Here is a 25,905-nt window from a genome sequence, read left to right as displayed (position 1 = left end):
ATTTTTGGTTAACATTTATTAGATTTAAAAATATATATTTTAATGAATTGTTAAAAATGTACATAATTTGACAGGATGTTTTGACAGGATTTGACTGGATACGGTACAAGCTGCTACCATAAAATTATTTGAAAATATGTACATTTTGGTTATCAGTAGCATTTTTCTTTGCTAAATTTACAAAAATCTTAAAACCACCACTTTGGCTTTAGTCTTAACAGTATAGGAAACATTACATTAATTAATTAAGGGTTCTTTTAACATATATAATGCATTTTTTGGTTCAAAGTAGCAGTCATATAAAAACAGTTGTTGCTAAAAGTGGACATTTGTATTTATAGTCGCTTAAAGGTTTGTGCTTACCTTGCAGCAGCGTGGCCAGACTGCCGATGGTGGCTTGAATCTCCTCGGGACATATGACCCCTGGTGTGCTCACCCAAAAAGTTAGCATCCCTTCCTGTAAACTCCAAGTGACCTTCCACCTCCACACTCTGCCAAGTGTTTGAGGGAAGAGTGCCAACTTCCACAATGAGCAATGGCCGTGCATGTCAATAAGCATGATACATGCATTTAGGTCATAACACCACATATTGACCTCAATCACCGCACATCAGCTCTATTTAGGTTTTCAAAATCTATCAAGTCATTTTTCCACATGGTGACGCAACACATACTGTATGTTTGTGTGTGTACATTTCCTATATGTACACAAACATGATTGTTTGCACAGCACTGTGTTATATATGTACAGGGGGCTGGACACGAGGGGGGAGGGGGGGCAGATGCTGCAGCCCGCTCGTCAATACAGGCCTGTTCAATCCATAGCTAAAAAAATCTATGTGTAATTACAGTATGTCTGATTTCACACCCCACTGGAGGTAAAGACGATGTCATGAACTCGTGACGGGATCCCATTTAAACGTATAATTATAATTTAAGTATTATTGTTCCCTTAAATAGTGGCCTCCGCTCTATTAGACACCATACTTCAATTAATTGTCCAGTGCAAACAAGTAAATAAACCAATCACATAAAATGCTTTCTTTTTACCCTACGGGAAAAAAAGTGTACGTCATTTTTCAACAAATCATACAAAAATATATATTAAAAGGGACGTATTGTGCTTTTTTTCCCCACTTTTCTGACCTATAAATATAGTTAGAATGTTGTATTCAAAGTTTCTGATAATGAGGTTTGCGCAATGGGGAGTGAGCCCTGAAAGAAGTTTGGGGTGGCTCAAAACGCTCGGTTTCAAAAGGCGTGGGAAAACTGCCCCTTTGTGATGTCACAGAGGGGCGGCCTTGATCTATGTTCCCACCCTCACCTACGGTCATGAGCTTTGGGTCGTGACTGAAAGAACAAGATCGCGGATACATGCGACTGAAATTAGTTCCCGCCATAGGGTAGCTGGACTCACTTAAGAGATTGGGTGAGGAGGAGCTTCTCCTCCACATCAAGAGGAGCCAGTTGAGGTGGCTCGGGCATCTAGTCCGGACGCCTCCCTGGTGAGGTGTTCCGGGCATGCCCAGCTGGGAAAAGGCTCGGGGGCAGACCTAGAACACGCTGGAGGGATTATGTCTCAGCTGGCCTGGGAATGTTTGTGGAGCTGGAGGAGGTGGCTGGGGATCGGGAAGACTCGGCTTCCCTACTGAGACTTCTACTTATCTGGACTCGGATAAGTGGAGGAAAATGCATGGAAGATAAGATACAGCTCTTAAATAAACGCCTTACCTCTCGTAATTGCCCCCATACTGACTGCAGTCGAGTTGATGGCTCCTGGCTACAATGAGGATATACAGCAAACAAGAGTTAGATATTGATACAGTAGATAGTAATATAGAGTCTTTGGGCATATAACAAACAACATGAGAGTCAATACTCGCAAACTCCACTTTTAATATGACAACAAACGTATTAAAAACACAAATGTACAACATGGTGGGAATGAGCTTTTGAAGTGTCTATTACAAAAGTACGTATGCAAAATATGTGTAGTGGAAAATCCTGCAATTAATGTTGACACCAAAGCAAGACAAATATATTTTTTTAGTTTTAACATAAAATGACTACATATGTATCCATAAATTCAGCACATCTACCCGCAAGACTTTTTTCAACCCCAATGCTTAAATTTGAAAAGCACCTTTCCATAGTATATAAGCATGAAATGTGGCATACTACTTTACTACTTGTCACCAGCAGAGAGCCTTTTCCATTATGTTCATTACAAACAATAAAAACATTGATAAAAGAATTAGCTTTAAGGCGTTGTGTATCGCCTTAGTGTATCACTAAAATAGTGTATCACTAAAAATTCATCTCTCCCGCTACGATGCGGGAGAGATGAAAATGTTGAAGAGAACGGCAAAGAGGAAAAAAACGGCATAGCCTACTATACAGATCCAGAAACGGGGGTCTTTCAGCAGCTTCTTGTTGTAGTCACTAAAGAAGACGTAGCCGATGGTCATGCCGGCCACGATTCCTCCGAAATGAGCCACGAATGAAACCTTGACCAGAAGAAACAAGGATGCAAGCTGTGGTAAATGGCACTCCATTTTTATTATTGGTGTTAGGTAGCCTAAATAAGAATAATATATAATAATTTATAATGGGGGAAAATAATGTCATTTTAGTAGAATAAAAGTCGTACAATGATGAAAAACTAACAAAACATTTGGACCTTTTTTTGGTCATTTTTAGAAAATTAGAATTGGGGGAAAAGTTATATTATGAGAAAAACGTCATATTATCATAAGTCAAAATATATGAATAAACAATAAGAAAATAATACGAAAATGTATGAATGGAAAGTCAAAAAAATTTTATGACATTAAAATTATAGTATGATGAGGAAAAATAATGTCATCCTAGTCACAAAGTTAAAATATTAAAGTAAATAATTAATTAAAGTAAAGTATAAATAATTTAAGTAAAGTTTTGTAAAAATATAAATGCGAATATATAAATAGTGGCCGTTGCATCTTTTCATTGTTCATGATGTGTCCCTGACAGGAAGTTTGGACACCCCTGATTTACAGTCCATGCAACCAAAGAGTATCCATTAAATAATACATCAGAGAACAAGCGTGCCTTCAGTGTTTTACAGTAATATGGCAAATTGACAGTGCCATCTACTGGCCAGGCATGCATATTACATGACTTTCAATTGTTTTTTGCTGGTTAATGTCAACAGAATATGTGCCAATCTGTCAAAAACGCAAAAAAAAAACTATTTTGATATTGTTGTAATGGACTGGTACCCTAAAATGAATGTATTTTCCAGAATTTCAACACTGCAAGACCCTCCATTATTCAACATCCAGTGTAATGAAATGCCTTTAAAAACAGGCAGGACTGGTTTAGAGATGTAACCAAATATGATGTTGGGGAGCATCCATGGGGGAGGGATGAGACAGGAGAACAAAGTAGGGCAGACATGTATGAAATATGCTATATTATAATCTTAGTAGCGCCTAGTTGACAGAGGCATGCAGAAAGACATGCATACGCATGTGTGCATGATGCATCAAGTCCCAGCAGGATCCATTAATCTAAACGCTAATGAAAAACGCCAAATCCAACCTTGCTGGAGGCCTTTCTAGCAAAGTACATACCTTCATACCCTCCTCGTCGGTGGCAAATCTTCTGTAGAAAGCGAATCCAAAGTCCACGCCAACTGCATCAGCAATTAAAGACACGTCAAGAGTTATAGAAATTACATAGAAAATAACAAAGATGTCTGCCTACCGATGATCACTATGGCGAGGATACGGAACACTCCGAGAACAGGGATCATCTCTCGGAAATTCTGCAAAAAGTCAAGAAAGAACTGGGATTTTTGTGATATTGCCGTCTGGGATGAATAAGCCTATAAACCCCCGCAATGGAAATAGCAATCATCTGTTCCAGGGTCAAACCGCAGTCATCATAAAACCCTCACTGACTGTACAGGCAATGTTTGAAGTGACATTTTAGCATATTTAACTGCCATACAAGTTATGAAAATGATGGTAGAATAAACAAATAGAACTTCACCACCACAGCGTTCATGAAGTAGCCTCCAATGAGGGCGTAGACCCCCCCGGATGCTCCCACCAAGGCACTGAGCGGATCAAAAATGGAGCTGGCCAGCGAGCCTGTGAGTTGGGGCATAACAAAGTCAGCTTTATCGGAATCAATGAAGGCGCCGAGGTGTTCCTGACCTGCCAAGACACCCGCCAGGTAGACCATGCCCACTTCAAATCCTTTATGGACCATCTCTAATGGGATGCCAAGTATGAGCTGCATGATGAGGTTGCCCACGATGTGCTCCACACTGGGGAGAGACAATTCATTAAGTACACCTACTCTCGCTACTTCAGTGAAATGAAAATAGTTTGTTTTTGTATTCAGACGTTCCGTCCCTGTCCGTTTACTGCTGTGTGAGGCAGTTTTAAGTGAATGACTTGTGTATCAAATTAAATTATGAATACATAAAAATTAGGCTCATGGGTACTAGGGCCAGACAAATATCAGACAAGAAGAGATATTTTCTAGAATTCTAAAAAGCTGTTTGTTCCCACGGTCGACATATCAGACAACTCTATTTCCCGCACTTACCCAGCGTGGACAAACATGTATGAGATAAAGCGCCAGGCTTCCTGCCTGTACTCGGGTCTGTACGTGAGGCGACTGTTCCAGATGCCTTCCTCCAGGGTCACCCACTGCTTTTGAGGCTTCCACACGGCGTAGTAGATGAACATGGCCAGCTGGACAACAACAACAATATGCGAGAATGACTACAAACATCTCATAGTTTGCGTTAATGACTTTGCCATTGAACGCAACACAAAGACCACACAATCACAGCAGCACTTCCTGTATGCTGGACTAGCATCTGTAATAGTCATCATGAGCATGATGAATTAAGGAGATAACAGTATGACAAAGTTGTTTTGCAAAAGTTGCATTCTCCCTTAAAGGGAACCTGTTATGCTCATTTTTGTATTGAGTTGTGGACTCCTACGGAGCAGCGACACATGATAACCCGTACAGAACGCTTTCAAGGTCTTCCAGAATCTGCACCTATTCCTGGATTTCCAAAACGGTCCGTTTTAATGTATTCCCCCCACGGCCCGCCTCCAGGGACGCTCACTGCGCTGCGATTGGTCACATTGCCTGGGGCTCCTGAGGACTTCAGGACAGCTGCCGAACTCCACTTTATATATATTTTTTTGTCCCGTCCAGCCATTGGGGGCAGATAGTATTGTTGATCTAAATGCCCTTACATGCTAAACAGATGTGCTCTGTGTCAGGAAAGGTGTTGGCTACAACTTCCCTGTACCATGAAATTTTATTTGCCGTTATTTGATGTTTTTGTTATGCCATTTGGAGCGACGGGATCGGAGCAAGAAGAAACACAGAAAAGAATAATGTTATTAATAATACAGTTATTAATAATATTTTTTTAAGAATAATCTTGTTAGTGGCACGGCGGTCTAGTGGTTAGCGCGCAGACCTCACAGCTAGGAGACCAGGGTTCAATTCCACCCTCGGCCATCTCTGTGTGGAGTTTGCATGTTCTCCCTGTGCATGTGTGGGTTTTCTCCGGGTACTCCGGTTTCCTCCCACATTCCGAAAACATGCTAGGTTAATTGGCGACTCCAAATTGTCCATAGGTATGAATGTGAGTGTGAATGCTGTTTGTCTATATGTGCCCTGTGATTGGCTGGTGACCAGTCCAGGGTGTACCCCACCTCTCGCCTAAAGACAGCTGGGATAGCGACCCTTGTGAGGACAAAGCGGTAGAAAATGAATGAATGAATGAATTAACCTGCTGTGGATGTGTTATGTTTTCATTTCGTTGCACCGTGAGTAATTATTTTGTTCTGTTTGATGACCACCTATATATAGACAGCCGCTCAGCCATATTTTTATAGGAGTTGATAATAAATGTGGTGTAAATGTGGTCATTACTCTTTCTTCCAGGGCTCACTTCCAAATGCACAAACCTCATTATCTGAAACTTTTGCATGGTTTAACATGAGAATACAACATTCTAACTACATTTATAGGTCAGAAAAGTGGTAAAAGCATCATAGGTCCCCTTTCACAGCAACATGTGTCTTACCACCAATTTCACCGTCTTAACGATACATCAACATTGGCTTACTTAAGTTACAGGCAAAATTTGTACTATCACAAGTTAAAAGAAAGAAAGAATAGTCTTATGATTGTCATTTACTGTGTGCTCTTCTTCATCTTCATAAATAGTGACATGATCAGAGCCTAAATAGTTACCCTTTTAAACCGAAAGTCAGCAGGATTGCTTGATGTGAATGTGGTGTTTAGAAGGCTCCTACCAGTCATGTGATGAATCATAAGATACAAAGGAGGAAGGAAGTGACACCAGTGAGGCCAACCTAACACAGACTTGTCAACTCCGTATCACACAGAGGTCATATTGTATATGCATATAACTCACCTCCACCACGCTGATGACTATGATGAAGATGGGAGGCGGGCAGCAGTTGGCCCTCTCCAGATAGGTGCTGCGAGCATCTTCCGGAAGCATCCACCTGGAGATGGTCTGCTGAAACTTCTCGCAGCATCCCAACTTGCGCCTCCCGTCAGGGAGGTCCTCTTTGGCGTGGGACTGCTTCCCATCATCATTGTCCACAGGGAAGGGCTCCCGCTGCTCGAGGTCTATGTCTGTCATCAAGGCACCTGTACAGCTGTATGGCGGCAAAAAAGTGGTCACATGATACTGGCTTGATAAGTCTCTTTAGCATTTTAGCTAGAGTACATTGAAAATTGTGCATATATATTTTTAAATCTTAAAAATAGCAAAGCTCTTGACTTGTTTTGTGTGTATAAAATACAAATGCTTCAAAACTTGACAAATGCGTCAGAAATCTTGTCAGACAAAGCATATATAATACAGAAGCTAACTTCCTGTTTATCTTGGTTGCTACTACTGTAATCATATAATGTACTTCTAACCACTGTGTGACAAACCAAACAAAAACGTGGTTTAAAAGTAATTTAAACCAACAAAGCAACATTTAAAAAAGGAGTTTTCAACTAAAATTATGTGTAATTCGCCAAACTCACCTCAATCTTCAACTGTAAGTCTCCGCGTAGCTTCCAAAACATACAGTATATCGATCGGATATTTAATGAGTGAGAGCGTCAATTGTCCACAAACTAGATCATTATGTTTTACAAAGATGTTTTTCGGGTCCGTCTTCTTCAGTACAAGGCTTCCATTTCTCCAGAAGACGATCGGCAGCGTATTTACTGTCTGAGCGTCCCACTTGGACTTTTGAAGATAATTATAGTCCCGCGAGGATTTCTTTGTTTTGCTGCAGCAAACTTCCTTCCTCCCACTTGCACTATAAAACAAACTAACCTATTTCCGGCCCATCATAGAACCGATGTCATTTGAAGGTCCAAAATACAGCGTTCCGAACCCGTCTGGAGGAGGCTTTACCTGCGCCTGTTAGCACCCTGTGCCACACCTGGGAGCACTGACGTCACCGCTACGGTAGCACTGGGGTTGGTTTGTTTTCCACCACCTCTCCGCCCGGATGAATTAAACAAACAGCAAACATCCCCAGGCCACAACAGTAACCAGCGTGACTTTATGCCTTCAATTCACAATAAATAATAAAAGGGGTGGTGCTGTTACGTCTATTTGCCATATGGTGGCACTGAAGACCATATTTACAAGCAACGACTTTTCCTCGATTTGTATTATAGTACGTTTCAAGATTATTTTTTCCTACTTTACTACCTTTTCGTGGTATATCAATATTTTATTGTACTAATATAAGGTTAAAATTATTTATATATTATCTGTATATTATTTGTGGAGCCCGCCTCCCGCCCAAAAAGGCTGGGATAGGCATTTTTATATACTGTATATGTATTTCAATTATGTATGAATACTTTATATAGAAAAAGTATAACTACGCTAAGTATACATATATTTCTAAATATTAGAAATTATTTAGTCTTAGTTTTATAGACTTCTTATTCTTTTCATTCCTCTATATTTGTTATATCAATATTTTACTATACTAATCGGATATTTTTATTAAGATTCTTTTTAATTCTTGCATTATATTTTTGTATTTCTCTTTCAATAGTTGTGGTATGAATATTTTATGCCCAATGGAGATTCAAACCCGGATCTTCCCCATCTCCCAAGTGTGTTGGTGACATGCTAACCATTATATCACCATGCAGCCAGCCATAAGAAATATGATAATCTAATTATAATCATAATAATAAAGGGCCTATTAAGAGTTAAACCTTGAGTAGGGTCAGTAAAATGCAAAAAAACTAATTAGGGTTCACTGCATCCCGTTTTTCATGTATTTTCTTAATCATCACTGGCAGACTTTTTTTTTTGTTTTGTTTTTTTAAATCACAGAACTTTTATTTTTTTCATCAAAAGGGAGAACAAAAAAGAAGAAAAAAAACATATTCTCAGGTTAGGAGTTGTGAGTGAGGAGGGACGACATGAGGAGCATTTAAATACAGCCGCTCAATAAGGTTATACAGAATCATCACATGAGCCAGGAAGAAGCTTTTTATTCTAGAGTGCCGGGCCAGAGACTGGACATGATGGGAGGGAGGCGGGGGGGGGGGGGGGGGGGGGGGGGGGGGGGGATCTGCTTCAGTCGAGATTTGCAGGGTCAAATTTTAAAAATAAAAAGAAAGAAAAATATAAAGGAAGATATGGAAGGAGATAGGGCTTCATAACATAACACGGTTGTCTCTCAAGATTTCTTCAAAAGGTTTTGGCCAGCAGCAATAGTTTTGGATACAAAGCGGATAAACCATGGCACTGTGTGTGTGTGTGTGTGTGTGTGTGTGTGTGTGTGTGTGTGTGTGTGTAAATGTGGTGGTAAAAATAAAAAGTGGTAGGGGCTGTAGAAGAGCAGCCATCTTGTGATAAAGAGAGGAAGCTGGTGGACTCCGGTTGAGTTCAGGAGACGTCTAAGAAGAAAAAGAAAACGACAACATTGAGACCTTCACTCACTTAAAAGAGAAAAACAAGATGGTGGTTCACTTACAACTGGCAGGCCGGGCGCCGTATCTTCGCATGATCTGATCTTGTGTGAATTTCACAAACGATTCATATTGTTCTGTAAAAACACGACGATCTAAATTGCAGTGTTGCATCTTTGAGGTACCATAGTACTGCCACCCGGCGGTAGTGTTTCGGTGGTGATTACCTGAAAGTTTTGTGTTTAGGATCTGTTCGTACTCCTCCCGGATCTTCTCCTCGTGGTCTTTGAGCAGGCGCTCACACAGGTAGCTGACCTGCTTGAGTGTGAACGAGGGCTGGTCCCGTCTCGAGGCACCTGGGAATATGAGGAAAAGGCCTCACTATCGAACAACATACAACAACTTGCTGATATAGTTCATCTTCAATCAGCCAAAATAATGCATAAGGCTAAAAACAACCATTCATTCATTCATTTTCTACCGCTTTTTCCTCACGAGGGTCGCGGGGGTGCTGGAGCCTATCCCAGCTGTCTTCAGGCGAGAGGCGGGGTTAAAAACAACCAATTACTTAAAAATGTCATCCAATACTTCTCTACAAGAGAGGAGAAATATGATCTCAGGGAAAAACTAAATTTGAAACACATATGCTAGGACTACATTAAAAAGCCATAGCATTTCAGTATGTGGAATCAAACTATGGAATGGATTGAGTAAGACGCTCAAACAATGCACAACGATGAGCCAATTCAAGAAACAATACAAGCAGTTGATGTTTGCTAAATACAAGGATGAAGAGTCTTGAACCAGTCATGATGTGCTATACATATCATTATATTGACACTTACTATGGTACCCATTATGTCATTGGATGGTCATATCACCTCGTACTTCGGTACGGGACAAAAAAATTAAATTTAAAAAAATAAAAAACATATTAGGAAAGCAGGAAGTGAACAAATGTTACTGATTGTAAAAGTACCAGATAGAGAGGTAGGATTTAATAAGCTTTGCTTCTTCCTACTCCTTTTGGACATGTGGAACTGTGAACTGATTATGTGATGCATTCAATTGTAATCTGATGCATGTTCAAATGAAATAAAACCATTACCATTACATTGCCACCATTTCTACTCTCCATTTTCCAGAAATGACTTGCTGCTGCTGTTTGGGTGTTTGCATGTTTATTTTTCTTCTCCTACCTGGTGGGGAGCTGGGGGCGTGCAGGGAGGAAGTGGGACTGGGGATGTCTGTGGAGCCGCAGGCCTCTGTCTGGTTGAAAGCCCCCTCCAGCTGCCGCCGCCTCTGGATGCGGCTATACTCCTGGCGGAGGTTCTGGAAGATCTGCTCTGTAAGGAACACAGAAGAAAGTTATGTTAAAAGTTATGAATATTTATCTTTCGGGGAGTATTTTGTTTATCGGCTCATCAGTTGGCTGCTGACAGGCGAGGGAAGTCACATGAATGACTTTCGCACATCATGTAGGAAGATAATAAAACAGGATGCGTCTGTGCATGTTTCACTGCGTCCTAACGCCGTCAACTTGTAGTTGTGGCAGCTCAACTCCAGGGTGTTGCTTGGAAACGACAATACCCCCAAACCCCCTCCACCCTGTGCCCCCATCCATGCCACAGCCAGGCTGAGCAATCAATCACAGACACTTCCGGGAGTTAGTGGAACAAGGCGGAGGCTGTGGACTAAAAGGCTTTAGGCACTGACCAAACAATGAAGACGACGAGAGATGGAGCAAGTAGATTGGACATGCTGGGAGCCCTACACTGCTGTGTTGGGGGTGGGGGGTTTGGTTCAGTGAAGCGTATGATGGGTGGGTTCAGGTTACAGTACATCAACAAAGACTATCACCGGAACTGTTGGGAAATTACCATTTTTGACCTGAGCGTATTTCTCACCGAGATATATCTGCTACTCATCATAGGAAGCATAAGGCTGTCAGTGGTCTAGCTACAAACACAATGGTGCATTGCAGTACACTGGGAAATCTGACAATTTCAACATACAACCCCTAGTTGTATAGTTTGGATTTCTACACAGTTTTTCCACAGATTGGAAATTTTAAATACCTGTTCCAGGGTCAAACTGTCACCAACATAAAACAAAACATTACCTAAACACGTTTTTTGTTTTGTAACAGCCATAATAAAAAATAATTAAGAACCAATTTTAGCAATTCAAACTGTTTTGACTTTAGTGTCTAAAACTGAGCTCTGACTTGAAATGATTCTAATGCAGGGGTCTCAAACACGCGGCCCGCGGGACACTAGTTTGAGGCCCCCGCCTTGATATGAAAGTTTAATGTTAGTGCAGCCTGCACAAGTTTGATATGGATGCTGTATGGTATCATGTACCCAGAAAAAATTATTACGTTTGATTAATGTTCATGTTAAAGGTTAAATAACTGTTGATAGTTATCCTCCCTATCCGTGTGGAAGTGGTAAGTTTTTGGCTATTTAAGTTTAAAGGAAATAACTTGAAGGCTACCGTTTAGGTCGCTAGCTCTCTAGTTTGCTAGTTAGCATGTGTTTCAAGACCCTGCAGTTGCGTAATATATTGTAAAAAGTATAAATGAGATTATAGTCGTGTTTTGTCATGTCTACAGGGCTCTAATAATGCTTTGTTAAATTTTAATCTGAAAAAAATAATTTGTCTACCCACCAACTATATGTGGTTTCTTAAGTTTTTATTATATTTATTTATTACTGATTGATTGATTTTCTTGTTTATTTTTCATCTTATTTTGTGTAGAAAAATAAAAATTAAGATATTTGAGAACAGTGGAACGTTTTATCAGAGCTTTTATTGTAGAAAATCGGAACCAAAGCACTGAAAAAGTTTGTATATTTTTCTGTTTTTAATAAATGCGTTTTTTTTTTTCCAGTGGCCCCCAGGTAAATTGAGTTTGAGACCCCTGTTCTAATGTGTATCTCATATTTGTGTATTTTACTAAGCCTTATAATAAACATGGGTAATGGCTGTGGGTTTGTCGTGAAGGTTTCTATTGAGGTTTATTCCCGACATCCCAAGTGGTTTTTCGCATACTAAAACATCAAACCTGCCCGACTGTGAGGCGGAATGGGATCTGGGTGACAGCTGACCTTTAGCTGACACAAAAAAAAGCCGCTTGGCCCAAACTCTGTGAGACAGGCCTGTCTTGTTCCCTCATCCCCATCGTCATCGTCATGAGGGCCATCTTTGTGAGACTGATACCTGCTGTGTGGAGATCATGTCTGCAGCTGCTGGGCGGCCATGCAGACAGCAAGCTAATAAGATAAGCATGCTAGAGTGTTTCATTAAAGACCGATGTCGCAATAGAGGAAAAAAAATACCTCCACCTGTGGCAGGAGACCAGAGGGGGGATTTTTGAAAGAAAAAAAAAATACACTGAGCTCATATCTTCCTAGAAAAAAATATTTTTATCTCAACAGGATGAGCCCCACACTTAACCCTGAGCATAAGTCCATGATATATGAGTCAGAAAACAGCTGGCATGTGTGTGTGTGTGTGGCTCAACTAGCATGCTGTGTGATAGATAAGCACCACTCCCTGTGTAAGCCTGCAGCGATGTGCTAACACGCCACACCGACACCTCTTCACAGCAGCAATGACAAAAACACCCAAAAATTCAAAACACACCAAAAGTTATACTATTTGGAAAGTATCCATATCTCTAAAGCGGCACAAAAATCAGTGTCATATGTGGCGTCACGTTCTTTTGTGTGCGTTTTATAAATATACAGACTGTATAAAGTAAAAAATAAATAGAGCAGTATGTTAATAACCCTAGTTTTTGAGACATTGTAAAGCATTGTCTGCCCTGTGTCCTGCTTACTCAGTAAAATGAGACAGACCCGCCGGGAAAAATAATCTCCCTTTGAAAGCTTTTTTTCATATTTATATACATATATGATAATCGTTTTATTATTTTCAAACTTTACTCACCACATTTGAGTGGTTTAAAGCACGACACATCAGGCTGACACGTCTTCAAACCTGCTAGCCCCGTGATGCGCCATGGGGCTAACTTGTTTACACACTTGTGTGGCAGTGAAAAAATGCAACAATGTGACAGTTAAATGGTTTATGATGGCCACATTTCAACCCTGGAACAGATTAATTCCACCTTTGGGGAAAACGTGGGCTAAAATTCCATCAAAAGCGCCCTCGTATTGGGTCATTGAATCATGATTGACACTGCCGACAATAGCTGTGCCATGTTAGCTACATGAGGGGTTAAACGTTCGGAAGAAGCTTTATGGCTCATCAAGACGTCGTCAGTCAGCATGTACTGTTCCGCTTCGCTGTGCAATCATTGGGCAGTCTTCCAAGTAGAACAGAATGCAGACAGAGGATCTTTGGGCTAGCGTTTTTGATGGTAGCTTCCGACCAACAGCAGAGAAGTCCTGTCATATAGAAGATCTTTGTCTGCTGCTTTGGCAGAAGTTCCATAAAAAAATATTAGACCTCTACTGTCATATCAAGGATCTTTGAATGATGTTTTTTCCCAGTAGCTTCCTAAAAACAGCAGAAAAGTCCCGTATAAAAGATCTTCGATGGGTATTTTTGCCTGGATGCTTAAAACAGCCAAGCACTCCCACCATTTAGAGGATCTTTGATAAGCATTCAGTGAGACTGTAAAAGCAGAGGCCTACTGTCATACTGAGGATTTTTTTGTAATATAATAAATACAGAAGATCTTTTACTAGCATAGACAGCGCTCCCGTCATTTCGAGGAGCTTTTGTCTAGCGTTTTTGCAGTAACTTCCTCAAAACGGCAGAGTGCTCATGTCATATAGAGGATCTTGGACTAGCATTTTGCAGGACATCTCCCAAAAAAGCAAAGTCCAGTCACATGCATGATGTTTGACTGCCAACTTTGCAGCAGATCCTTACAGGGTGCTCCCATCATATAGAGGACCTCTGATTCGTGTTTTGCAGTTGGTCCTTAAAAAGAGCAGAGAGTTCTTGATGTGTAAATTATCTCTGACTAGCATTGTTGCAGTATGTCCTTAAACTCCTCCCGTATTGAGTGAGGCTCTTTCATTTTTGTAGTAGATTGACAATACATCAATACAAAATTGTTTGCGGTGCATCCTTAAAAACAGAGTTCCTGCCATATAAAGGATCTTCAACTAGCTTTTAGGCAGTAGCTCATTAAAAAAAGCAGAAATTTTGTGAAGGAGGATCTTTGACTAGCATCTTCTTTGCAGTTGGTCCTTCCAAACAGAGCGCTACTGTCATATTGATCTGTGACTGGCAATTTTCCAGTCAGAACTTCAAGACAGCAGAGCGCTCCTTTCATTTAGAGAATCTTTGACTAGCGTGACTAGGATTTTTGAAATAGGTCCTTACAAAGAGTGCTCCTGTTCTATAGAGAATCTTCAAATAGCACTTTTCAGTAGGAAGTTCACACAGCAAAAGGAGTATCTTTGGCTAGCAAGTGCTTCTTTGTCATGATTTCACTTTATTCATAGTTTATATGCAAAGATCCAACAGAGCCTTACATGGACAGCATGGGTGTGTGCTGCATTGTGGCCGTGCTGCCAAACGTGGAACCCACCATAAACCTGCAATGGCGGTTCCTCTGTATTAATTATAATAATCTACTTTTCCACGCCTCACTGTGCATGTTGTTCGTCAAGGAGGAGGAGACTGAGCAGCATTAATGGAGGAGAAGGCATTAAGGAAATGAACAATGCATTCCCACCCTCAGGAGGAAAGGAATAATGGCAACTCGCCCCCCACCACCATCTCAATGCAAGACGATTACTTCCAATTAGCAATGATGTTTTTGCAATGATGTGCATTGTGCTTGCGTGTCATTTGTACGTTATTATATGATATACATGATTATTACGAATGTTTACCTAGCTACATTGCTTTCAACAAACACCATGGATGACTGGCGAGTACGTTTATATTCAGTGGATTTGAACGTCAAATATGCAGATATAGTGGATACAAAGCTTCGTAAATGAATAAAATAATAAATCACGAGTCATAAGTCAACAACAACTCAACGACGACACAGCCCATACTGGCCTTGCTAGCTTACCTTTAGCCTTCAAACCCCATTCTGACTGAGGCAACTAACGTTAGCATGTTAGCTAGTTAGCAAGCTAGCTATCCACCCAAACCCCCTCCCCCATGATGACACCCACCCCGCAAAAGGTAAGTAGACAAACTGGATTAAATTCGCTACCTGGCGTGAGTCTGCTCTCGCCTCCCATGCTCTGCGGCGACATGGCATGCGTCGGGGTGTCCATCGGGGCTCGAAGGTTGCATCTTTGCGGGGACGGAGTGCCGGGAGTCCCTGGTAAGGGGTTGCACCTCCTGCGCTTGGGAGACTGGGGACTGAGGAGGGCCTCGAACTCCATCGAGCGCTTTAACGTCGCCCCGCAGGCCATATTCGACAAAAAAGAAGAGGGGACACTTGGAGAGGACGATTAACGAGCGGTGAGCTGGGTGTTAATGCCGGTTGTTGAAGCGTTGCGGGGTCTTTCTTCCTGGTCGCAACAAGAGCTTCTTTCTCCAGGAGCGAAAAGGCAAGTAGAGCTTGCTGGATTTTTCAAACGTCACAATAGCAGAGCGTACCAATGAGCAACGGGGGTGGGCCTTCTATTGTCACAACTCCCTGTTTGTTATTGTCCGTCTATTCATCGTGAAAATTCAGCTGATATATATATTTAAATGTTGATTATTAATATACAATGATAAATAAAAGGGCTTGTTCTGACTTGTGTGTTGTTTTTGTAGTTGTGTTTTAGTTGTCGCCCCCCGTGATTATCCTAATGGTTCGAGTTGAACTCAAACCGAAGGTTCATTACAGTAGACGTCTGGAGGTAAATGGCTTAAACACGATTCTATTATTTTTCTTTTGTTATTTTCTATCTATCGTATTGATTATTCACATTTACGTCAGTTTCAAATTGGATATAAACGTGTAATCTTCACACCATCATGGATATTACAATTATTAGAAACGTTTTACAATGTTTGGCTAGCTGCTAGCTAGTAATGATTTAAACATAATAATTTGTAAAAGCGCTAGAAATGGCCTCGAAATTTAGAATAAGAGTAATCATGATGTTTACTGTTTTTGGGTAGCTGATAGAAGCTAGCAGTTATAATGAATTAATTATGGAAAAAAGAGCAAAAATGGTCGTAAAGGACAATACACACACTATTGGCACATATACTATGATGCTATGTGATTTATACAAAGCAGTCCCAAAAATGCCAAAAAAAAATGGAGTCTGAATACCGATATCATTATTATGAGAAACTTTTCAAGGCACGCGATTGAGTCATTGATAAGAAAAGTACACGTTTGTATGGACTAATGGTTTCTATTCGGTGTACCTAATGTTAGGACTGGACACACTGTTGTATTATTGAATTTGCTTGATCATTTAAACCAAGGTACCTTGCACAACACATTGTTTTGGCTGTTTACATGTGAGAAACCTAGACATGAAAACAAGGAAAAAAAGGTAAAAATGAGGGTTGTCAAGCACATTTTTAAGGATTAAGGGTTTAATCGACTTACTCGAATACTAGTGTTACGGTTTTGTCATCTGTATGAAGTCAATAGGTGCTTCCAGTGTGTAGTCTCTCACAACAAAGAATGTTCTAGTAGTGTTTTCTTCCAGGCATGGGCCCCATTTACCTTCACACACCACTCAGATTCATGCAGGGAACTGTTTGTGCCAAATCCCTCTTGACACGGGGGTCTTTGTGGAGTCCCGGCATTCATGTGCAGATAGGACAGGTCCCCCCCATCACCCCCGCCTGCAAACGTATACAAGCATACCTCACAGTAATTCCACCTTTCTCCTGAGGTGAAAGGTCGCTGTTGATCGGCACGGGACAATATTTCTTAGCTGGAGAATGATGAAGTGTGGATACGGGAGGTCAAGGGTCATGGTCTATTTCTAGTGCATACTAAATTACCTTAAAATAAATAAATAAATAAATCCTACAATGTAAATAGTACATATTATATTTAATCACAGTGTACTTACCCACTTGTGTACTACACTATTTTACTTCAAAATACCCAAATATTTTAATTTCTGATCTGTTTGATCCCCGCTAGTTTATTACTTTTTATTTATTTTTGTATATATTTTTTGCTACTGATATTGGTTTAATATTGGTTTAATTTAATAGCCTTTACTGCTACAGTGGAACCTCTATGTGGTTGAACACGATGGAAACTATACATTATATCTGTTTTTCCCATAGCAAATAATGGACACCCAATTATTCTGTTCCAGGGTCAAAGCTTCGCTATAATAAAAACTTTTTAAACTTTATTAACAATTTTCTAAGTAACGTTTATAAAGTGTTAGCTGTCTTACAAATGTAAAAAGTATTAAGCTAGCCATATTGTACTAGCATTACAGATGCTACAGCATTGCTACATTAGTTCTGTGGTTAGGATCACATTTTGTATTTGCTTTGCCATCATTGTTATCTTTCGGTGACATTGCCTAAAAAAAAGCCTTAAGTGGTGTTTTTTTTGGTTGAACTCAGAACTGTAAGACTTTAGAGGTTCCACTTGTGTATGCTTGTTCAAGTTTGCTCACGCCATCATTAGATAAATGCTCTGCTTCTATTCACTAAACCGCAGTATCTCCAAAAGTCATCGAGTGCGTGGTCTACCAAAGCAAGGTCTCTATTTTGCGCCAATAACGGCTGTGGCTGTGGGCAACCTCCTGATGTAGGTTTTTTTTAACCCCACAGCTCCAACTACCTCCGCATGTGCTTGAAAACATTGGTTTCGCTGCTCAGTTGCCAGCTACTGTTTGTCCGACATTTCCAAAACGGTACAAAAGTGTGAGGTTCCGGGCACGTCCATATCAGAGTGGCTAGTACAGATGTTGTCCTCCCTGGGTGGAACTCTTGGGGTGGACTTTTTACACTTGGCAGCCTCACAGAGGACCTCCAGCAGATTCACTAGAGCGAGTCTTAACTCTCGGCAGCGCAGGGCGTACAGCAGGGGGTTGACAGCGGAATTTAGAAGGCAGAGGGTGCTGCAGAAGGCGAAGGCCCTTTGCTGGGTGTGAGTCAGGACCACGGCGACGTCGGCCAGCATGAAGGAGAGCGCAGGAAGCCAGCAGCCCACCAGCGTGAGCAGGATCAGGCCGAAGGTACGAGCCAGGCGGATGTCCATCCTCATACGAGCGTGGCCTGCATGGAGAACAGTCATGGAGGATTCATGGCGGTGGGCCTTCCACAGGATGAGAGCGTAAGCTCCCAGGATGAGAGCCAGGAGGACCAGGGTGAAGCTGGTCCAGCAGACTAGGTAGCCCTGGCTGATGTAGGGAAAGAGGCGGGAGCAGGGCGACGCAAGCCCGGTGGGACACCTCCAGCCCATCAGAGGTAAGGAGGAGATGAAGATAGTGGCACTCCAGAGAGCGAGCAGCCCCAGGAGGGCTCGACGGCGGGTCAGCAGCACCTTGTAGCCGGAGGGCCGGTGGATGCACAGGTAGCGGTCCACGGCGGTCAGCAGCAGGCTGCCTACCGAGTTAGTGAAGGCCATGGTCACGCCGCCCAACTTGAAGAGGTAGGCGGTGGGGCCGTCACTTCGGCGGAAGAGGTGGAAGTCCAAGAAGCTGGTGGTGAAGAAACAGCTGGCGAAGACGTCGGCCAGAGCCAGGTTGCCAATGAAGAGGTAGGAGGGTCGGTGGCGCAACGAAGCCGTGGCGACGATCACGCCCAGGATGAGAGCGTTCTCTAGCAGTGTTACGGGACCCGCCAGGAAGCAGATGGAGCCAATGGCCGTCTTCTCCGCATCCAGTAGGACCATGTAGCATTCCAAGTTCTCGCATGACCTGTTGACTGAAGAACATCTTTCATCACAAGACCCTCATTCAAGTCATCTTTACAGATGACCCCTTACCCACTGGAGCGGACATGTTCTCTTCCAATCCTGGGGACGTTGGAATCTCCCATTCCTCCATTTTAGCAAACATACGAATGTGTATTTGGATCTCTTTGGGATACAACAAAGAAATATGTTAGGCAAGGATGTCATGTTATTTCTGAGGCCTGTTAGCTGGATCACAACAAGGCCAACTGCCATCTGGAAAAGTTAGCCCAGATAAATCTTTAACATAGTGAAACAAAACAGCTTTGGAATTATTGTTTCAACTCGTGTACAGTAGATGACGACTTCAAGGCTGGCACAAAACCTCTGGAATGTTCCAACATGGCTGCGCATAAGATCACCAATTTCCCATTCTTTTAATAACTGTGCTTAACTTACTTTTACACTTGCATAATAGTTAAAAATATTCAAATGTGTACTGTTAATAAAGGTTCTATAGTGGGAAAAGCCTGACCATTGAATTGACTATTTTCTAACAAACCTCATCGACGCAATGACCGGCTTTCACCTTGAGATTTCCACTCAGAGGCAAATTAAGAGCGGCCACTTCCTGCGAAGGGAGGGTGAGGGAGGGAAAAAAGCAGCAAGAACAATAAGGAGGTAAATCTGATTACATGTGCCGTCTCTTTTTCTCCCTGTGTCAATATTGAACATACACCTTTAACAGGAAGCTTTGACATTTTTAAATGCAAGATGGAAAGTCATTTGGAGCTCAGAGCATACAGATGATGATCATTACAGCTCAGATTGAGGAGATAGAGCCTGGCAGAGTGAGGCTATAAACACACAAAGCCATGACCTGCCTCGATTTTGAACATTTCTTAATGTCTTTAAAATATAATTTATATGATTTAGATTCATTATATCACGACACTCAATTCCCTACTCGTCTTTTGACTCTATTGTTCTTTGTTTTGCAGGGGCTAGCTAGAAGCGCTTCCTAGTTAAAACAATGAAAAACGCTGCCACCGTGTGGACGTAGGAGGTACTGTAATTCAACTGTACAACCTATCGATGGGGTGAAGGTCAGAGCCAACAATATGCAATCAATAGATTAAAAGTTTGACGTAAGAGGATTTGACTAGAGTAAATGATGGTGATTAATGGGAGTGGGTAGGGAATCATATTTTAGAAGCAATTATAAATATGAGCCTACTATATACGTATATATTGCAGGAACCCCTAATGACGCTACAATTATAAATTAAAACATAAAAAAATCTAAAATGTAAAATGAAAATATAAATAATTGTAAAATACCTACAATAAATAGTACAATAAAAGTACAATAAATCAAAGTACAATGGATGTACAGTAAGTTCACACATTTATATGTATATTTACAGTATATATGTGTGTATATATATTTGTGTTTATAGCCATTATTATATAAAAAAGAATATCTATGGCCTCCAATAATATCCCTCCACTGAAGATATGAAGAGTTTTTGGCTGATAATTGCTGAGCTATGCAAAAAAAATCACACCTTCAATAAAGAAGTGCCATTACGTATAGGAAGTGTTTTTTTTATTTATTATTAATTTCCTTTTTAAAAATGCAGCACATTTTTTCTTTTCACTGCTCAAATATTATGTTGCAACAACCCGTTGAGTCACAGTCACGCCATTTCGACATTTCAACAACTATTAGGGCAAAACGCAGATGATAGTGGGGGGGGGGGGGGGGGGGGTGTACAAAAATTATGAAGACGAAGGCTATCTTTTCCTCTCACGACAGTATATCATAAGGGGCTTACCTGTCGTTGTTTCTTTGACTGAAGCTGTGGTCCACAAGCAGTGATGATGAGCAAATAAGAAGGATGACAACTGTGGCGACTGGAGAGAGATAAGAAGGGAGGGAGGGAGGCAGGGAGGGAGGGAGTGAATGATGATGAAGATGAGAGGGTGAAATAACATGGGATGGGTGCTCGATCCCCACTGGCTGGCTTGCAGGTGGAAATGAAGCATTGTCATTGTAAAAACATAACCAGATGTAAACCCATACATGTGGGGTCATGTATTGCACCTACTTTGATCTGTTTATATACTGGACATAACATTAGTTACACTTACTAATAATGCCTTTAAATTAAAAAGACAACACCAAGAAAAAGGAATGATGTAATATTGGATTCTTTGCTCTCATGCAGATTTGGGTTTAAAGCAAATATTATAGCAAACTACAATAAGGATATTATTCATTCATTCATTCATTCATTCATTTTCTACCGCTTTTCCTCACGAGGGTTGCAGGGGGTGCTGGAGCCTATCCTAGCCGTCTTTGGGCGAGAGGTGGGTTACACCCTGGACTGGTCGCCAGCCAATCACAGGGCACATATAGACAAACAACCATTCACACTCACATCTATGGACAATTTGGAGTCGCCAATTAACCTCGCATGTTTTTGGAATGTGGGAGGAAACCGGAGTACCCGGAGAAAACCCACGCATGCACGGGGAGAACATGCAAACTCCACACAGAGATGGCCGAGGGTGGAATTGAACCCTGGTCTCCTAGCTGTGAGATCTGCGTGCTAACCACTAGGCCGCCGTGCCGCCCCTAAGGATATTATAATAATTGTAAAATAATACAAAAACTTAAAAAATATGGATGAGCGGCTGTCTATATATAGGTGGTCATCAAACAGAACAAAATACTTACTCACGGTGCAACGAAATGAAAACATAACACATCCACAGCAGGTTAATGCATCACATAAATCAACTACTACTACTGAATATAATATAAACATAACATCACGTAAACTGTTATTTGCAAGTGCCTGCAAGGTATGCTGGGTAGTCTAGCTGCAACAACAATAGGAACTATGAACAATAAACCACTGGCTATCTGCAGTATGCTAATGTCCCTCCTTCACTGATGACCTATTAAATATATTTTGCAATCAAGCAAAAATTAAATGTTGGGAGTGATGGGACAACAAGCTACCAAGCATGCCTTGCGACGGGACTATATGGGTGGAATTTTGGCATGGGCATTGTTAAACATTGTTTTGTGTTTACAGTGAAAAGTTTTGTCGATTTTGGTTTGTTATCCTTAATGCTTCCAAACAAGTAAATAGTAGCTCAATTTGAACAGTTTAATGTACCAGGAATGGAACATAGAACGACATATAACAATAGCACAAATATAACAAAGTACACGTGCTAATGATGTCGATATGGATTATGTCTTATTAGTGCAGCCACATATTTCCATGACTTCTCCTCAAGGATCTCACACACACACATTGTACATATAGTGTACAGTGGTGTGAAAAATGTTTGGCCCCTTCCCGATTTCTTACTTTTTTGCACGTTTGTCACACTTAAAATGTTTCAGATCATCAAACAAATTTAAATGTTAGTCAATAACAACACAACTGAACAAAAATGTTTTTCATCAGCCATTCACAGGTGGACTTACTGGTGTGTTTTGGATCATTGTCCTGCTGCAGAACCCAAGTTGGTTTCTGATTGAGGTCACAAACAGATGGGCGGACATTCTCTTTCAGGATACTTTGGTTGACAGTAGAAATCTTCATTCCATTTATCGCAGCATTTCTTCCAGGTCCTGAAACAGCAAGACAGTCCCAGACCATTACACTACCACCACCATATTTTACTGTTGTTATAATGTTCTTTTTCTGAAAGTGGTCTTACTTTTACGCCAGATGTAATGGCTGACCTTAACTGAGGGAAGTGGGGCCTGCAGTTGTTTGGATGTGGTTGTGGGGTCTTTTGTGACTTTTTGAATGAATGGTCGCTGTGCTCTTGGGGTAATTTTGATTAGTCGACCATTCCCTGTGAAGGTTCACTACTGTTCCATGGTTTTGCAATTTGTGGAAAATGACAAAAACATGCAATCAAAATAAGAAATCAGGTAGGGAGCAAACCCTTTTTCACACCACTATTTGCATATGTATCAAATGACTGAATGTAAACAAAGTCACACCAGATGTTTTTAGTGATATATAAGTGGCTTTAAGGGATAAAAACATGAGACAGAAAATGTGATTAAGTGCAAGCAGGCCGGCTTTCAATAAGATTTGAGTTTGACCAGTTCACACTATGCAGTGCAGCACAGCAGAGCCAACCCCCAATGGAACGAGGCCAGAGGGGCCAGCTAACATTATGTGGGTTACAATCATGTGACAACAATGGAGTTAAAGCAAAAAAGTTTTTTTCATGAACACTGACCTCCCTCCAAAAACATTGTCATATACATGCTAAGCCAGTAGTTGGCGGTGTCACCAATAAATGTGTCATTTGAGTTGTGGGCTCCTATAGAGAAGCTACAAACGATAACCCGCACAGAAAACTTTCTAGGTTTTCAAGAATCTGCACCTATTCCAGCTGTATTTCCATGGATTTCCAAAAGGGTCTGTTTTAATTTATTCCACCCACGGCTCTCCTGCGGCACACCCACTTTACTGTGATTGGTGCCACGCAGCTCCTCCAGCTAACAGCTTGTACAGCTTCTACCCTGGCACGCCCATATAAGGAAGTCCGACTCACTGTGATGTCACAGAGAGACGGTGTTACAAAAAACTGTCTGAAATATAGCATTCACTATATGTATTACTTTCACTATATGCGTTACATTAACGCCTCTTAGGAAAACAATCAAACTGCACTTCCGGAATAACAAACAAAAAACAGACTGTGTACATATATTTATACTATATATTCTGTATATTTTGTATTTTTCATTCAATAGATGTGTCTGCACCTACTTCACCCAAACTAATTCCTAGTATGTGTTTGATCATACTTGGCAATAAACCCTTATCTGATTCTGATTCTGATTCAGAGCCATCCCAAACTTCTTTCATGGCTCACTTCCAAATGCGCATTATCTGAAATTTTGGCATCGTTTAACATGATAATACAACATTCTAACTACATTTAGAATGCTGGCCTCCCTGCATTGGTTGCTTGTTCGCTTTAGGACTGATTTAAAGATTTTATTGTTTGTTTTTAAGGCGTTGAATGGGCTGGCCCCCAAAATACATCTCGGACCTCATACAAATTTACTCTCCAAGCGCGGTCACTGAGGTCCGAGGGCCAGTTCCAACTTGTGGTGCCCAAGACGAGACTTAAGACCAGGGGAGACCGAGCCTTTACTGTGGTTGGCCCAAAGCTATGGAACTCTCTCCCCTCCCAAGTAAAAAAGGCCCCCAACATCGAAAGCTTTAAGTCTCGTCTTAAAACTCACTTTTATTCTCTGGCTTTTAACTCGGGAGTGAGTCGTATGGTCCTGTGTCTTTTAGTTCTTTCTTTTTATTAGGGCTTGAGCACTGACCAGTGCGAAAGCCCTATTGTAATCGTAACGTTTCTTATTATTATTATTATTCTTCTCCCAAAATGATCGCGATCTTGAGGGCCTTAACGTGCCCAAAAACTTACCAAATTTGGTGAGCACATCAGGTCTGGCGAAAAATGTGATATTTTATGGGTTTCAAATATAATGTTCCAAAATTGGATCTCTAGTTTTAATTGGTTTTATTGTTTTATACTTTTATTGCTTTGCTTCTTGTTTTTAATATTGTAATATGTATTTTACTATTTTATTTCTTAAATTATCTTTTAGTTTTGGATTATTACTTTTATTTTACTAGTCTGTGCATCACTTTGGAAACTCTGTTTGTGCTATATATTTAGAGATTTATAGGTCAGAAAAGTGGAAAAAGCATAATAGATAGAATCAAACCCAGGTCTTCCCGGTCACCTGACTGTGTGGCCAACATGCTAACCTCTCGGCCACCATGTGGCCAGTTATACTCAAAAAAGAAATCACAAAATTCATTGAGGAAGCACTGTGTCTCAACATGTATGAAACCGCCCTCCCCCCGCGCCCTTTACTTAGCGTGGGTGTGTTCCGCATTACTTTATTGTAATGAAGTCCTACTGCTCACTTGTGCTCAACAACAGGAAATGTTGAACGTTGAGTGAAACTGTTCAGTTTAGCGTGTCTTGTTTTCATTTTTGTCCTCCCACTAGCCTGCTACAGTTCAGGCCCACTATCAGTGTCATGTTTACACCATCAAATATGGCGACGTGGCCTCCAACTGCGGTCTGCGTGACCTCCACAAGCTCTGACATACTTTCCTTACATAGTTGACTTGTCATCGACACTACCCACCTCCTTTCCAGTGTTACTCCGAGGGAGTGTCCTTCCATGGCCTCCAGCTGGTGTGCTGTTGTTGTTGCAACTTCTTCAAGTCCTCTTAAAGAGAATACGACAGTGGACTCGCTTATGGGTCATTGATCCAGTAGTTTTGGACTCTTCACTGCAAACACACACACCAAGGTCATACTATCAGTTTTGGAACAATCATTAATCCTAATGGGTGTGTGTGTTTTTTTATTTTTATCATACTCTGAGCTTTTTTCTAACAGTTTGGTGACTTTATTTGGTAGCATTAAATGGTTGAACTAGTACAAACTTATCTCGGGAAGAGTGGGAAAAGTATCACTATAGTGATAGCTCTCACAACACACTATCGGTACAGCCATATACCTAATTGCTGTTGGCTGTTTCAGACTAAAAAACACTAGTATTGTTCTGAAAGTGGATGATTTTGAGTGGACAATTCTGACTTTTCTGCCAACAATGGAGTAGCAATTGTAACTTTTTACAGGGTTGGTTCGACTGTTGCTGTATTGACTTTATCAGTCAGGTCAGGCACTGCTTTTTTTTTTATTACTTCTGTTCGTGCTAAACCTAACACTGTTTTGCTCCACAGGATGTTGAAGTCCAATTGAACATGTTCAGAAGCAATAGGTCCCAAGCATAAAACAACACCCCTGCACCCACAATGGAGTTCCCATTTGTTCCGACAGTTTGACGTTGCACGTCTTGGAATGTGAGTTTTTTAACAACTATAACATGTGGCAGGGTGCAGATAATCGGAATGGGAATATAAAAATGGTATTAGGACCTAAAATCCTGATGTAAAGCCAGTCATTGTTTTGTTTATCATGACGGAAGAGGGGGA

At 41.0% G+C, this 25,905-nt stretch overlaps 3 protein-coding genes across 6 annotated transcripts; all 3 read right to left on the bottom strand.

Annotated features, from left to right (window-relative positions):
* Nucleotides 1–1,876: 1,876 nt before the first annotated feature.
* Nucleotides 1,877–7,593, bottom strand: rhbdl2 (rhomboid, veinlet-like 2 (Drosophila)). The gene is made up of 8 exons (XM_058053731.2): nucleotides 7,093–7,593; nucleotides 6,464–6,713; nucleotides 4,600–4,748; nucleotides 4,203–4,315; nucleotides 4,036–4,136; nucleotides 3,748–3,808; nucleotides 3,615–3,676; nucleotides 1,877–2,507 (listed from the first exon to the last, which is right to left on the bottom strand). The coding sequence occupies exons 2-8, from the start codon at nucleotides 6,695–6,697 to the stop codon at nucleotides 2,328–2,330; spliced, it is 900 nt and encodes a 299-aa protein (XP_057909714.2). The 5' UTR covers nucleotides 6,698–6,713; nucleotides 7,093–7,593; the 3' UTR covers nucleotides 1,877–2,327.
* A 788-nt stretch (nucleotides 7,594–8,381) lies between these two features.
* akirin1 (akirin 1) lies at nucleotides 8,382–15,576 on the bottom strand. The gene is made up of 5 exons (XM_058053803.2): nucleotides 15,212–15,576; nucleotides 10,197–10,343; nucleotides 9,225–9,353; nucleotides 9,063–9,134; nucleotides 8,382–8,985 (listed from the first exon to the last, which is right to left on the bottom strand). Exons 1-5 carry the CDS (start codon nucleotides 15,414–15,416, stop codon nucleotides 8,975–8,977), a joined length of 564 nt encoding a protein of 187 aa, XP_057909786.1. The 5' UTR covers nucleotides 15,417–15,576; the 3' UTR covers nucleotides 8,382–8,974.
* A 951-nt stretch (nucleotides 15,577–16,527) lies between these two features.
* cnr2 (cannabinoid receptor 2) lies at nucleotides 16,528–25,239 on the bottom strand. Of its 4 annotated transcripts, XM_078790766.1 has the most exons (6): nucleotides 25,050–25,239; nucleotides 22,332–22,478; nucleotides 20,662–20,740; nucleotides 19,386–19,454; nucleotides 18,917–19,009; nucleotides 16,528–18,855 (listed from the first exon to the last, which is right to left on the bottom strand). In XM_078790766.1, the coding sequence occupies exons 5-6, from the start codon at nucleotides 18,987–18,989 to the stop codon at nucleotides 17,813–17,815; spliced, it is 1,116 nt and encodes a 371-aa protein (XP_078646892.1). In that variant the 5' UTR covers nucleotides 18,990–19,009; nucleotides 19,386–19,454; nucleotides 20,662–20,740; nucleotides 22,332–22,478; nucleotides 25,050–25,239; the 3' UTR covers nucleotides 16,528–17,812. The 4 variants fall into 4 exon arrangements, with proteins under 4 accessions (XP_078646892.1, XP_057909777.2, XP_078646893.1 ...); XM_058053794.2 differs by lacking the exon at nucleotides 19,386–19,454; XM_078790767.1 differs by lacking the exon at nucleotides 19,386–19,454 and having other exon boundaries at nucleotides 16,528–18,848.
* Between the last annotated feature and the right edge of the window lie 666 nt (nucleotides 25,240–25,905).

The sequence above is a fragment of the Doryrhamphus excisus genome, linkage group LG5, assembly GCF_037039965.1.
Source record: "Doryrhamphus excisus strain RoL-2023G ecotype Guam linkage group LG5, RoL_Dexc_Guam_v1.1, whole genome shotgun sequence".
NCBI classification, from domain to species: domain Eukaryota; kingdom Metazoa; phylum Chordata; class Actinopteri; order Syngnathiformes; family Syngnathidae; genus Doryrhamphus; species Doryrhamphus excisus.
This window is presented reverse-complemented; position numbering and strand designations above follow the sequence as displayed.